Consider the following 15875-nt stretch of genomic DNA (forward strand, 5'->3'; position numbering starts at 1 on the left):
GTATTGTCACTACGTTCTCCTAGACAGAGCAGACAGCAGAAATTCAGCCAGCAGCTCCTCACGCAAGACTGACAGATACTCTCAACAACAGTTAATAAGATTCTGTCCTTCTCCAGTGCTTTTCATTGGAGGACTTCAAGTTGCTTGAATAAACTTGTCGCCACCACACTCCAGAATGGGAGCAAACGCATATCAACCTCTGCCCAGAAACTGAGGCACAGCGTAGGGAGACCTGTCCCCTGCCACACAAGAATGTTTACACACAGAGCAAATCAAAAGCCACCCAGCTGGGTGAGGGAACTTTTGCTGAGAATTGCCAGGTCTGTAACTGCTCACTGCCTGAGTTTGGGAGGCACACCAGCAGAGGAACATTTTCACTCTTGACTTGTTCCTTCCCCTGGCAGCTGCCACCAGGCTTTGGCAACAAGGGCAGCCTGGACAAGAGCAGCCTGACGGGTACACTTTCAGCCTGACCTGATATAGCCCTCCCAAAACCCTCAGAGATACCTACATCACACAAGTATTTGACATGCAACACCTTCATGCTCTCCCAATAAAAGAGGCTTTTCAGGTCATACGAGCCTTCGATCTCCCAGGTCTTCAGAAAAGGAGATGGTTGCACTACTATCACCCAACTGAGAGGACATGATATGAACTGCTCAAATCAAGATAACTTGGCTGCATTTCAATGCCTCCTGTGGTTGGGAAAAGCGGCAATATCTCTACGTACCAGGGTGATACCCACACTGAGACCATTTTAGGCCACACTTACCCCTTTGTGCTGCACAGGGAGTCATTCCTTCCTCTAGTGGGATGAGTGTTTAACCAGAGAGGTGCATCAGAGGGGATGCCTGCTTTTCTTTCTCTTGCCCTGTTTTTCAGGACAGTGCAGGGAAAACATTTCTACTTTATCGCAGACTGCCCTTTCAGCAAGTTTCATAACTTCTCTTCACATCTTCAGTGCCATACGGGTCCAGGGAACTCAACAAGGCCCATGTAAAACAGGCAGCTCCAGATGCTGCTGGAGAGGTTTGTCATGCCTCCGCGGCATCTTTTGTCCTAAGTCCTTCTCAAGAAGCAAGTGGAGTAAGGCAGAGGGGAGGATGTTAGGGCTGGGCTTGAAACACCCTCTGTCACCCTGCTGAGGAACTGTCTGATGCACCAGGAGCCACAGACAAAACCCATCAGTATTGCCTTCCTCACCTGCAGGCAGTTTTGGAGGCACTTCTACCAACCCCCACCACCACACCACGTTTTCAACCACTTTCAGCAGTTTTCACCCACTTTCCAGAAAAGCCTCAAAGCTCCTCAAAATCCCCCCAACCTGGAGCATGAGGACACTAGGTGGACAACACATCACAAAGTGCCAAATGGTTGATGAATTATGCCAATTAATACTCCCCTGGCACCTCTTGCAATGAAGAGGTGTTTGGACCTTGGTGGTCATGGCCCAGGGCCAGCTGAGGTGATTAAATCGTGCCTCTCTCCACTCTCCCTTTGCAGTTTCAATTGCACGTGAAATTGCTCCTTACCTCCATGCATACCTATCTGCGTCCTGGCTGCCCACACAGGGTTAAAAGCCGCCACCACAAGCCACAGCTCCATTATGGCTTCACGCTCAGCAAGGGCTGCAGGACAGGAGGTCACTGGAGGGACACCATGGTCACTTTGTCACCCAGGCTTATTCTCTCCAAGCCAAATCCTCCCAGCAGCATCCATGAGCGGCCCTGAGATGTCAAACCTGGAGTGCAAAAGGGCCCTGGTTTCCCAACATCCTATAAAGGTTCATCCCCATTCCCCTTGGATTCTGCTCTGCTCCAATGTCACCAGGAGATACTAGGCACTTCTTAGGGGCTCAGCACAGCCTCCAATCAACCCAGTTTGGGGGACAGTGGAAACAAGCACCAGTGCAGGGGGCTGTCCCTCTCTCCCCACTTCTAACGCATGCTCTGCCATGGCACTAATTCCACATTAACATACACAGCTGAAGCAGCCGATGCAATGAAAAGCCCATCCACGAGGAGATAATTATATTACAAAACCATTTTAAATCAATAAGAGCCAAGACAGATGAGCAAAGGGGGTGGTGGGACAAGCTGCTGTCACTGTGGATGCCCTGCCACAGTCCCGCCACCTCTGAGGGCTGGACTGTCTGGCTCCGGAAGGGACTCCCCAAGCCTCCTGTACCAGGGGATGGGCAAACCAGAGGTGAGAAATACTAAAGAAAAGCAAAATGTGTCCCAGAAGAGCGTGGCCTTGGAGATGGCAGGGGCTTCTGGCACAGCTTTTGGCACCCCAGTTCTCAGGATGGATGGCAGCTCGCTCCAAATTCACCAGCTCCCAGAGATGGGGGATGGCAGCTTTTATCTAAAAGCACTTGCAAAATTCATCCCAGCTTGATGGCATAACCCAGGAGAGAGCTGAGAAACAGCCACCTGGCTTTTAAAATGGCACTTTCACACCCACCGCTGTCACCCATGTGGCCACAACTGAGCAGGGGCAAAGGATGCCAACACGTGCTCTGCTGTGGGGACAACCACAGAGGACATCCCTCCTCCCATGCCAACAGACGAGGACCCAGGGCTATGGACAAAGTCACCACCTCCAGAGCGACAACGTATCCAGCCTCAAAGAGAAACCCCATCTGTGAAGGAAACAGCTTAAAAGGAAAATAGCTGAAATAAGGGGAAACCCTAGAACCAAAGGAACCCCTACAACACACGTCCTCCCCTCCTCCTTCTGCGCCTTGTTCTCTCTCTCCTTTCCCTGGCCAGGTTTAATTTGACACCTTGAGCTTTGGTAACGAGGTGGGGAGAGAAGAGCCACAGCGGAATTCATTAGGCTGAGCACTGCAGGGCCCGCTCTCGGCACGCTAATGACATCGGAGGATAGGGAAACGAGACAGCCGCCACGCTGGATGAAATAAACATGAGCACTGTCAGCCCTGACAGCAAAAGGGACAAAATAAGGTAGGTAGAGACCTTTCCCAAGCTGTGCAATGCAAAGCGACAGCTTCCAAAGCCCCCTGCCCACAGATCCCCTCTGCCCTCTGCTTGGGAAAGGGAAGGATGGACAAAAAGAGGAGGGAAAGAAAAGTAGCAGTTAAGCCATCCTTTCCATTATCAAACCACCCTTTCCCAGGCACCCTCACCCAGGTCCTCTTCCACAGCTCAGGAGGAACTTGTGCTGCCTCCCTCCAGCCAGCTAGCACAATCATAAACTCCACGCAGCTGCCCCCAGGGTGGGGGTTTTGGGGATCCTGTCTTTGCCTAGGGTACACCTCTGCCTCCCCCAAACAGCACAGGGAAGGAGGGAGCAGGGTGAGGTAAGTATTGCACAAATCCCCCAGGCTCATCACACCAGTGAACAAGCTGGAGAAGACCAAGTTCCAGTGTGCCACAGGGCTGATACACAGCACAGGGGCATGCGTGCAGACACAGACGGTGCTCCTGGCATGCTGTGGCGCTATACGAACTCAGCACCATGGCTCTGGCACAACTGCCAAAACTCACTGACTTCTTTGATTTGGGAAATACCCAGGCCGCCAGCAATGCTTTGCTCACTTGTAAAGTTTCATTCCAAGTACATGAGTACCCAGGTACGTCAGTCTTACTGAGAAAGAATCATTTAAAAGGCAAGTTGCAAAGGGCAGCAAAGCTGCAGGCTCTAGGAGGAAACTATCCATCTACATCAGCTCACCCATTTTGATACTGGACTGCAGGGCCACCGGGCCAGGATAGTGCCAGCCTGCTTCCCTCACAGGACCTGGGCCTGCAGGACCATCAAGCAGTGCTGAGGCCTTCCACGGTGTACAAAATGCAAGAGGATGGTTGCAGAACCACTGCCCACCAGCAAGGGGCCAGAGCAGCTGGCCAACTCAGCATTCAGTGCAGCCCCTGGCACAGCACAGCCCCTATTAAATCTCCAAACACCACTTCCAGCACCCTCCTCACCTAGCTCCTATTCCCTTTTCCTGAAGGTACTCTTCAGGAGGACTAGAGTCTTCATTATTTTAGGGCTGCCCCAAGCTGCACAGATGACAGGAGGATCAGAGAAGCAGGCATTACTTGCAGCAGATCAGGCAGAACCACACTTGTTTTGAGAAACCAGACCTTGGGGAAGACAGGGACACTTAACTGACCTGCCTAACATTAACTGTGCCCAATGTTGGGCTGAGCTCAGGGCCCAGCATGGCTCCCCTTTGTGCCTTGCTCTGCTCACCACTACTACAATTCATCAACCAGTGCAACAACCAGGTCAGACTTTCTTTCAACACCCCTGATGCGGAGCAAGGTAAAATACTTCGCAATCCTAGAGCAACTGGCATTACAAGCACACTTTTCCTTTCTCCTCCAAAAGAGATCTGTCCCATCCCTCACTATGGGAAAAGACTTCTTCCCATGTGCACAAACACACAGCTCTTGCGCTTGTGTTGGTGCACATGGTCAGATCACTTGGATTGACAGATGCCCTCTTTCCATCAGGAATCTGAATTTTCTGCTTGGGTTTGGGGGCAAGTTTTTCTGGCTAGACAAAGTTTCCAGAAGGCTCTTTTACAGCATCTTCACTCCAGTGCTTTTAGTGCTCCCAGTTGTTGGCACTGCTCCCAGGACACAGCAGCATGCAGCAGGGAAGGGCACATGAGGGGAAAAAAGGCAAACTTCTGGAGCACAAGAGCCCCAAGCACTGCTCTTGTATCTGCCCCTAGCCTGTAGCTGACCTGAACAAGTCACATGTGCACACCTCCCTCAGTTTTCCTACCTATTAAAATAGCCAAACCCTCATCTGGTCCTTTTCTCCTCCTGAGTGAAGGACAGAACTCAAACAAACATACTGCTAGATTTGCTGCATTCTCACCACCCTGATTTTCACCCCAGCAAAGAACCCCACACATTGATGAGAATATGGGACCCATAATACAGTTTAAATGACCCAAGGCTGTTTTTCCCCAGTCCACTTAAAGGCCAGGAACACTTCCAGGCTCAGCCGTTCACCCTCTGCTCCATCCTCTGCTTTTATTCCCTCCCTCCCATTCCCCCATGCATCCCTTGAAAGCGAATGGCAATTGAGTTTGTAAGTCCCTATTCATCAAGTAAATTAATTCCTTATGCATAATTCATTTCTTTTGTCAACTTTTCTTTCCCCCAAATGCATCAGGAGTGGAAGCAGCAACGGGAGAATGGGAAAGCAAGAGGCTTAGAGGAGGAAGAAATGGTCTTGTTGTAAACTGACCAGCCTTATGCCCTGCACCAGCCCACTGAACCCTGGGCTCCCGAAGTGTCCCCATGAAATGCCTGAGGAGGAGAGAGGCCATCACAAAGTCTGAGCTACCAATAAGCAGTCAGTTTGCTGGTGGGACAGAGAAGATCTGTGGGGTGAAAGTCTGTGCTTTATCTATGTCATTGCCCATGACTGAAAGCAGTCAAGCTGAGGATAATCTCACTGTAGTTGAGCAAATCTCCAGTGACAACTGAGAGCCCAAAGAATGGTTCCAGGGCTGGAATGGAGCAGGGGCACTACGGTGCCCAGAAGACCAAAAGAAGCAGCTCTGAAGGTGTGAAATCGCAGTGCTCTGGTCCCTGAATCAAAGGGGGTGGCAAGCCTTCAATCAGGCTTTCTGTCCTCCTCATAGCATGTTATGCTGGCCTTGCACTGCACCAGATGGGGATATCCTTCAACAGCTATCCTTCCCAGGTCCAGAGCCAGCTATCCAGCCTTCACTATATGTCTTGTCTGTAAGAAGACATTCGTACATCTGGATTGTTTATGGAGGAGAGCTCTAGAGCCATGTCAGAGCCTTGCTGACTACAGAAGCTTCGTAGATACATGAGCCTTGCTGGAAGCACAAATCTCAAAGGAGGCCTGGAGCTCACACCTTGTCAGCCCTTGGAAGGACAGCCCAGGAAGAAAAGCCCAATTGCAAGAAGAAGAGTTGGCTGGAGATGAGCTACTGCTGCTCTCAGAAAGGACTCTGAACCCCTAGCTCCTCCCAGTGTCAGGATGGTGCCCATGTCAGCAGCAGCATCCAGTCTTTCATTTCCCTGTAGCTCTCAAGCACAGCAGAAACAGACCAACTCTCCCTGCCAGTTCCACCTTGCTCCTTTCCAAGGAGAGGAGATCCCAGCTCGCCCTGGCATTAGCACAGCTCAGCTCAGACACAGGGACACCACCACTGAAACTCAGCCTGGAAGCTCTGGGGCCACATGCAATGCCGTAGTCCCAGCAGAACACTGCCATTCCTAGCAGGATCAGGTACAACAGCAGCTTGGGTTACAGGGCTCGGTTTACTGCTGACCTATCGACATTTACACTCGCATGCAGCCAGTAAACCGCCTTCAGATACTTGACCAAAAAAGACTGTGGCACTTGGCCCGTGCTGCTAATCCCCAAACTTGAGATCACACCCACGTACCATCACTTCACACCCTGCAAGCTGGGAAACCCCGTATAAATAAATCTTAATTGCTGCTACTCCAACACAGCACACACAGACAAAACGTGTGGTATCCAAACAAAGAGCAAAGCCCCAGGATTCCCCGACTCCCCCGCTCCTCTGCAGACCAGACCCTCCAGCCGATGTTCAACCCAAGTCAACAGGACCATCGCCTTACCTGCAAACCTGGCATCTTGTACGACTGAATTTCTCCCTCTGCTATAGAGGAGAAGGCATTTGTACAGTGAAGTTGAATTCATTTACTGCTTCTGCGCTCATGACTCTCAGTGGCACTAAAGAAAAGGGAAAATTAAGTGATGTGCTGAGACACCACTGCTATCTCTGATTCTCTGCAGAGAGGACACAGCCCTGGCTGTATCCCACCCCAGCCCACAGAGCAAAAGGCAGTAGTTCCTGCTCTTCCCTGTACTAAATTTGGACAGTAAGTAACGCCACCTTGTCACGGGGGTACAGAGAGCGTTTGCAACGCCCCATTTAACTCCACTGTACTCCTATCCGCAGGCTTCATCAGCATATTTCAGCACCACTTTGATGGATGAAGATAGATGGAAGAACATCATCCTTGTTGAAATCACTGTTTTATCAAGGTTAAACCATCCTCACGTTGCACCACCTCCCTTTGTTGCTTTGTTTCCAATCACAAAATTAGTGGCAGACATAGCGTGCATTTGCATGGACCCTGTTCCTCCCTCCCCCGTTCAGCTCTCCCTTCTTTGGGGTGAGGAGGGAGGGAAGCATGGAGAAACCTCTCCCATGTCCATGCCTAAGCCCATCCAGCTCTGTTGGCTCTGGGGACCCATCAAAACCCAAAATCCACATGGATTTCATGAAGTTGCCTCTGACGTAGGGAGGGCCAATGAAAGCGACAGCTATGTCATCCATCAGGGCTCTTCAACAGCTCAACTTCTCCCTTCATCTTGGCACACCACATCTGTTGGCACATTTCTGTGAGCTGAGAGCTAAAGCTATGGCGAGCAGAGGATGAAGAAGGAAAGCAGGAGGCAGGTAGGCTTTTGGTGGAGCCAGATGGCCTCATAGTGAAGGTACCAAGGGGAACAGGATGCAGAAGGGCAGAAGCACAATTAATGACCTTTCTCCATTGTCAGCCTAGCTGGATACGAGTGAGGAAGCCTGGGCAATTCGAGGGAAAGGGCACTGGAGCCAGGGAGGGAGGGAAAGGCCTTTATCTCCAGGTCAGAAGTTCAACCCCAGCCCAGATCAGCAGCGACAGAAAGCTGTTGCCTTCTGACACCTCTCTAGCAGCCAGCTGGGCAGGCTGATGGATGTCCCTGTGGCTCCCAGCACCAGCACTCCCTACATCCCCACCTGGCCGCCTGCACACATCTCCTCCAGCTCTTCCCGAGAGACGTCCTCTCCACACTCATGGGACATGGCCCACAGCAGCTGTGCTGGGCCACCAGGCAGATTCAGGTACCTCCTGCAAATCCCAAGCACACTCAGGTGCTCTATCAAACCTTTTCCACAGAGCCCCTCTGCTGAGGAAAGCTTGTCCCCTTGCCTTGTTTTACCAGAAAGAAGCGATGCATGGCCTTGAGCACTGTCCCTGATGAACCACCTTGAATCATCCCATTTTTCCAAGATCAGACAGCGTATGCTTGTGGTGGAGAAAACCTTGTGCAGGGTCAACATGGCTCCAGCGCATCTTAGGCAAAACCATGAGACAAGAAGCCCTTGAGCCTCCAAGTGCTGGTCCCACTGGAAACCCTAGATGTCAGGCCCCCAATTCACTTCGACCCAGATTTCAGACACGTTTTGGGGCTGCCACCCCTGCCTGAGGTGAAGCCCCAACAGAGGAAAGCACCTGTTATTCCTGCAGCCTTAAGCCAGGCACTCGCTGGAGCAATATGATCCTGGTGGTGTGGAAATACATAAGGACAGATGACCAAGGTGAGCAGCATGCAGCTTTTAAACAGTCCACAGGATCCCCTCTTTTCTGTAGCCCTGGGCTCCTAAATACCTTTTAAAAAATCTGTACCCCCTTTATAGCACTGTTTGTCTCTGCAGGGTGCTATTAAGTTACAAGAATATCTCTGGGCCCAGGGCCAGCTGCCGTATTGTGTGGTCCCCATTAAACACAGATGGGACAGAATGCCTCCTGCAGGGAGACCTGCTCCAGCCGTGGTTTTGCATCCCGTCATGAGGAAGTTAGCTTTGGTGACTTTTTAAGTTTCTAGGTAGCCTATCAGTCCTACATGTTGCATAGGCCCCTTTGTCACCTTTCAATCAATGCTCAGTGGCATTCTGCATCCAAAAAAGCAAAGGAGTAAGATGGCTTGCAAGATCATTGGCTTTACAGTGGGGGAAACTGAGGCACAGACACCTGGGGGGCCAGCTCAGGCTTACTAAAGGCGGCACTGACCATTGTGATTGCTGCGTAGCTGCCCCCCTTCCCTCCTCCCACACCTCCTCTGGAACAGCTCCAGACACAGCCAGCACAGCGGGTCAGGTCTGCCAGCCCTCCCCTCCTCCAGTGGGATCTCTCCTCTGCTCTTTCACAAGCAAGGAAAAGCATCCCTGATACGCAGCTGAGCAGCCAACTGACCCTGGCAGGCAGTGACCCAGGAGAAGGTCACTTATCCAGTCCGGCTGCAGTATTTGCTGCCTCCAAAGTCACCCCAGCTGCTGGGAGCACCCAATGCCCTTGGCAAGCCATGGGTACATGCCACACACAGACACACACAGACTTTATGGGAGAGGTGTCCGGTTTCACACTCCAGCTCCTTCAGGGCTGCTTCCCCACATCAATAGCATCCAGCCGCTGGCAGGAACTGGGCAAGCCTTGCTTGCTCCCCCACCCCCTGCCTGTCCTGCCATCCCCTTCCTGGTACAGGCAGCCATAGAGTTTGCAGGTACCATCACAACAAATCTGGTGGAGAATGCTCACAGGGAAGTTTCCTCTGAGCTCAGTGGGCAGTGGTTGGCTTGCACTCCAAAGCACCGTGGTTTATGGCCCTTATAAAAACATTTATATAGAAACTGCCTGTTCCTATGCATATAAGGCCAATGCCTTCAGACTTGGGCAGGCCCCAACACCATATTCAGGCACAGGGAATAACCCAGCTTCCCAGTGAGCCAAGCACATCCAAAGCTGGATAGAAACAAGCCAGCATTTCTCCAAGAGCTATATATGGATTTTGTAGCCCAGTCACAGTTCACCCTGGGAGAAGAGGCCAGGAGGGCTGTGCTGACCAGCACTCTTGAGACACAGCTACAGAAACATGTTACCAGAAAACTAAAGAAAGGGTTTACAGCAGCAAAAAGCAAAGCAAAAGACAAAGAGAGGTCTCCTTCACTTCACTCCATCCCCAGCACAGGCAGGTAAATGAGAATATGGATTAAACAGATGCAGCTTACACTGGATCCTCAAACAAAACAAAAGCAGGACTTTCTGCAGTGTAAATATGTCATTAAAAAGCACAGCTCTCGGCAACAGTACTGCAGCAGCAGAGGTTCACAACAGCCCAGATCTTGCTTAACAGGAGACATCCAGGTAGAAAAAAGCCCAGCATCTGAATCTTCCAGTTTTGCAAGGATCCCAATCCAGGCACAGTAGACACGACCAGTTCCCTTTCTCCCATTTCATACTGATTGCCTCCAAATCTCCTTGTGTATCCCACCAGGAACAGCAGAAACATCTTTTCTCAGTTGCTGCTTCATATGCTATCACCAAGAAGATCCCTCCTTCAGTTTCCCCAGGTAACCCAACAAAGTGCTCAGTCACACGGCCAGCCCAGCCCAGCATAGAGCCATCCCCATGGCAAACTTGCCCCCTTCTCCCAGTAACCACCAGTTTGTTCTAGACCCATGCAGCTTTCATTAAGAGCTCACAGATGACACTTGCCCCAGACTTCTCCACCAGACCTCAGCCAAGCTGTCCTCTGCCTCAGAGGTGGCAGCACCTCAACCACAGGGCAGTCAGGCATCTGCCAAAAGCAAGAATGCTCTGTGAAGCTTTGCTGTCTCATGGGAACATCCACTTCTAAGACTCAAGGACATGTGGACTTCAGTTCCTGGAGACAATTACGAGAAATAAATCTGGTTGCTTTAGCCCCAGCACTGGAGGGGGAATGATTTTCCCTAGTGCTAATGGAGGCATTTTTCCTTTACATATATATCAGCTGAGATGATGTCAAGGCAGAGTATTAAATTAGCCAGCCTCTATTAATTACAGCACTTCTATAGCTCTTCCCATCTTCCAAGTGCTTTACAAACAGCACTAATTCCTGCACATGTTATCTCCTTTCCAAAAACCTCCCCGAGGAGGTGGCAAAGTCCTGCAGCCTGAAGCAGCATTGAAGTGAGTGGTCCTCAGCCAGCCTCGAGGTGCCCTGCGCAAGCAAAGGCACAGTGGGAGCCTGGACTCAAGACCATTGTTTGGAGCAGGAGCCTGGCTAATTTACGAGTCATCAGAAGGGCAAGGACTCCTCAGTGAAGTCTGTCCCCAGCTGGTCTCCCATGGGCTGGGACTTACTGCTGTCCTCCCATCCCTGAGGGCTGCTGGCACTCCAACTTCAGCATCTCTGCCTCACGTCTCTCCGTGGCTGCAGAATTTCTCCCACCATTAAAATTAACGAAGTGGGTTTGCAGAGATGTGGCTGCTACAGAGCCCCTCCTGTGCCTGGAGTTTGGGGTTGTTTTTAAATTGAGTTGCAGTCCTGTAAGTGCAAAGTTATACCAAGCGTCATTTACTTTACTGCTATGCAATGAGGAGCGGGGAGGGAAGCAGGGCGCTTCCCTCCCGGCATGCTGTAAAGCGCCCGGCGCATGCCGGCACACAGACGCTGCCTGCAGTTTTCTGCTCCGGTCCGGCAGCACTCTCCATGCCAAGAGCTACAGCCTGGAAAATGGCACTTGTGCTAAAGTGTCCGCATTAATCAAATCTTCATTCACACCAGCAGTGAGGGAGAGAGGGAAAGGCAGAGAGAGCCTCATCAGCTCCCCAAGCCCAGCTTTCAGTCCAACCAGGCTTGGGAAAGTGCACTACAGTACTTTGCCAGCCAATAAGCTCCATGCAGTGCAATGGAAGCCATTACAGCAGAAAAGGGCAGCAAAAGCCTCTGTATCACAGCTTTCAGAGACCTACGTGTTCCCAGGAAGAAAAGGGAAATTACAACTTCCCAAACTAGATCCAGCAACACAGACAAAAAGGACCTATGGCAGAAGGGGGCCATGGGATTCCCAGCAAAGTCACTGAGCTGTGTTCTGACACAATGATTGACTGCAACTTTCCCTGGGACCACTGATCCAGGATGCTACAAAGACAAGTTTAGCAATAGCAATGAGGACATCACGTATTAGACCTCCAAGGTCAAGGAACCCATGACAGCAATCACTAGATATGGGGCTACCCCTAACGCTATCCAAATATAGAGCAAGCTCGGCCTGTTAGCCACAATCTGCTAGGAGCAGAACGGATGCTAACCACATCAGCACCAACCCTGTACTGGGAAAACCCAGCACCAGGCTGGCCCCCCACACCCCACATCAGCAGCGCAAAGGGTGGACAGACACGTACAGACTGACCTCTCTTCTCACACTGGAAGAAGAATATCCTTGATGGGGATTCTTCTAACCTGTTCTTGGACACTCATCACAAAGGTGAGTCTACTACCTCCCCAAACAGATTTATACTTGCACGCACAACCTGAAGAGACTGAACAAATGTTCAAACCTTGCTTGAACACTGTGTTTGTTACTAATTCTCACCTGGCTTTTAGTCTTATATTCACTCCTTCAGTCTGCAAAGCAACAGTATATTTGCTCTCCTGTTTGGACTAAGCAGAGCAAGAACCATTTTTAGTCTGCCCAAGAGCTTAACTCCTGTACACTCCCACCTAGGAGACTGTTGGACAAAGTCTCGTCCAAGCTTACACAACTATCTGTGACACTGGAAAGAAATCAAATACAGATCACCCAAAACCCAAGTGACTGCACTGCCAGGTAAATCAGGGAAAAAAGCACTGAATGCAAAGTACAAAAAAGGGACGGTGGAGGAAGAATTTCCCTCCCTCCCATTTTAATAACCCAAGGTTGCAAGGACAAGAGCAGCTCTTAAAACTACACCAAGCTGGGTGCAGCAGCATCATGACCTTCACCAGTTTTCTGCTCATCGGAGAGGAAACGAACACAACATGCTCCAGTTTCTTCCATTCATCTGCCTTTTTCTGTTCCTCACGGACCCTCTGGACAGCCAGACAAGACATATCTAATGCTCAAAGGGAAAGTCAGCAGAGCACAACCCTGCCAAGATCTTGAGAAACCTGCCAGGCAGACCTTAGATCATACCTGTCCCTTCCCTGCTGTGAAGGTGCAGCAGGAACCAGTACCCTGGCCACCAGAAATGAACTGAATCTTAGCAAAACCCTGCCACCTATACTTGTCAGACACTCATAGCTTCAGCATCCCTGCACAAGAGATGGGAAGATGCCCTGCAGGTATGTTGGGACCTTGTCCTCCCAATATCAACAGCCGGTTTCTATCCTTCTCTCCTCTACCCCATTATGGGGTGTAGGGCACAGGGCAGCTGCACAGGGCAAGGTCTCCTGCAGGGTTCAGTTACAAAGTAGCCTGGTATACAACCTACAGCAACAGTGGCAGGTGGCACCCAGCAGCCCATCCCCTCCAGAGCCATCACCTCCCAGATCCCCAGCAAGCGGGCCAAGATAGCCACAGGCTTCCCCTGAGCAAGTTGAACCACGACACCTTCGCTCAGCACTCAGAGTCTATCCAAAGCCACCTTCCAACCAGCCTTAATAAGTTAATGCAGAAATTTTCCCAAAGAGCCTGGCTATAGGAGACACTGGTCTCCACTGAATCAAGATCTGTTATGTTGTAATATAATAGATGTAAATTAAAACAGAAAATCTATCATGCCTCTAATGTAGCCTGATAGCTGAACGTGTGGATCCGTACAAGCAGAAGCACAGAGAGGAAGGGTGATATATGGCGAAGCTGGATGGAGGGTGAAAAGCGTGGCGAGACGAGCCGGAGAATGGTGCAGCCCGCTCTACGCTCCTCAGACCCAAGGGCAAGAGAGGAATAAATGTTGATTAGTGTTGATTTTGTCCGACGAACGCTTGTCGAGTGACAGTTGGACTAAGCTGCTCTGAAAGAGAAGCATTAATCTTGGTCTGGTTTAAGTAGAGTATATTAATTTGTGTCATTTTTACTAAGTCGCACTGAGAAAGGCTTCTTACTGCTTTGCATCTGACTGCTTTGGTGGTTTAGCCTACTTTATTTTTTTTTCCTTCCTTTTTCCCTCCTTCTCCCTTTTAAACAGATATGGCGGCAGCGGCAACATATTCAAATAGCTCAGCAGGAGAGCAGGGGACCAAACGCCTCACTCCTGGATTAAGAAAATAAACTCCCAGGGTGTTGGCATAGCAACAGCATTTCAGATGAACGGCTATATATTCCGTGATTAATAAATTAACATTTTTTTCATATGGTTGTTCCTCCTTTTCCTTCCCCTCCTTCTGATGGCAGGAACAAGAGAGGGAAGAGGGTTGGCAGCAGACAGGGTAGGCCATCACTGATGTCCCCATGAGCTGGGGATGGGGCTTTGCTCAAGCAGGGTAGCAGGGTCTCCCTCCCTCTCCATGTGCCCAGCTGTAGCACGGAGCTTTGTGAAGCCTACAGAGGTGCAGGAATATGATGGGAACGTGACACCCCACATGTACGAGCAAAGGAGAAACGGGCCTCAGGTGGATGGGGATGTGGCATAGACAAGGAGGCAGGTGCAGGGGTAGGGTACAGATAGCCCCAGTGCAGGCAAACCTCCTCGCAGGCAGGGCTGGAGGTGCTGCCAGTGCTGGGATGAGGCCTATTTCAATTCCCCTTTCAAGGGCTGAATAGACCTGGCAGGCCAAAGAGTGTGCACACTCTCACGATGGAGTGAAGCATTCCTGCAGCAGCAGGCACCAGCATGGACAGGGGTTGCCTGTGCTTCCAGTCCTGGTTTGGTTATGCTCCATTCCTGCTCTTAGGTGGACCGAGGGCTTCACAAGCAGGTGTATGCCCCTTGCTGGCAGACTGGACCTTTTGCAGCCACCTTCTCCTCTCCAGTGCCTGCCTTCTTTCCTTTTACTTACTCTTATGGAAAAGAGACTAGAGGGAGAAGCTAGCAAAAATACCATGAATTAAGAGCAAAAGACTGCAAAGTTCCCCAGAGCAAACTGCATGCACAGAGTTAATTTTCCATGGCTGGAGCAGGTAACAAGAGCTCCAGCACATTTCACAAGCCTTTCTGAACAGAACTGGGGATCCTATTCTCTGACAAACAAGAATGAGAGCCTCCCTGAGGAGTACTGGTGAGTGACTGACCCAAATTCAAACCCTTTCTTCCTCCTGCCAGTGCTGGGAAGTGACCAGCACTGCCTGCCTTCAGGCCCTTGCTGTGCCACACCCCTAAGAGCCTGAACACAGGAGGGAGAAACCCAGTGAATGCAGGATTCACTATAGCCCCCCAAAACAAGAAGGTCCAGGGATATGAGCTGGAAGAGCTTTACCAAGATGGCAGGCTTTCACTGGGTGAAGGCTGGTGGCGTAAGCCATGCCCTGCGTTCACTCATACCAGGCAGTCTGCATGCCATGGGATCACCATGCCAAGAAGGTCCAGGCTTGGTCTACATGCTGTTCCCACTGAATTCAGGAGGTTTAAAGTTGTTGGTTTTTTGGTGTTTTTTTAAATTTTACTGTAATACCGCTCACATCTGCAAATATGCCCTAAACATCCCATTGCCTGTGCTGCTTGCAGCCTCTTTGGCACCATTGCAATCCTCCCCCAGCTCCACCACCCAAAGCCGCTTTGTTTCAGACACCAATCAAAGTTGAAACATTTCCTCTTATTACCAATATCTGAATTTGTCTAAGTTTCATTAAAGCATTAAATCATTTTGATGAGGCTTGAGTTACAACCAACACAAGCTGAACATGCACATAGGCACACTGCAGGCACACACTCTGCACATCTCTGAGAATTAAGGTCCTGAAGAAGAATCAGTATTTTTAAAAGCATTTCAGCTGTTTGAGACCCCAAGTCTGCTTTTCAAACCTGGCTAGGAATGAGGCTTCTCAGCTTCTCCCAAAAGTAACACTTGTGCAATCCAGGAACATTACCAAATGGGTTTAAATGCAAACCAAACCTATCAGTTCCACATTTGCTGCCCCACACACAGCTGCAGGCATGCAGCATTAAAACAGGGCAAGTCCCAGCTGGTATAAATGGATAAAGCTCTTTCATCACCAGCAGGAATACTCTGGTTTAAGGCCACTGCTGATCCCTTCCAGTATCTTTTGAGGTCTTAACAAACCCCCCACCTCCTTCATAGCATTATACCTCCAAGTACGGGAAGCACTGGCACAAGCTGTGCCATTGTGTCAGGTCCCTCTATGCTCTCTA

General features: G+C 50.4%; 1 protein-coding gene across 3 annotated transcripts in view; it reads right to left on the reverse strand.

Annotated features, from left to right (window-relative positions):
* PBX1 (PBX homeobox 1) overlaps window positions 1-15875 on the reverse strand; it is a 131441-nt gene that overhangs the window by 77320 nt on the left and 38246 nt on the right. The window contains exon 1 of one of the 3 annotated variants that reach the window (XM_080624098.1): window positions 1545-1653. The exons of the other annotated variants lie outside the window; for them this stretch is intronic. Coding sequence (XP_080480224.1) covers window positions 1545-1605 — 61 coding nt within the window. The 5' untranslated portion in view covers window positions 1606-1653. Of the gene's footprint in view, window positions 1-1544; window positions 1654-15875 lie in introns of those variants that run through there. 3 annotated transcript variants of the gene reach the window in all.

This window comes from Psittacula echo (assembly GCF_963264785.1).
Source record: "Psittacula echo genome assembly, chromosome: 7".
Taxonomy (NCBI): domain Eukaryota; kingdom Metazoa; phylum Chordata; class Aves; order Psittaciformes; family Psittacidae; genus Psittacula; species Psittacula echo.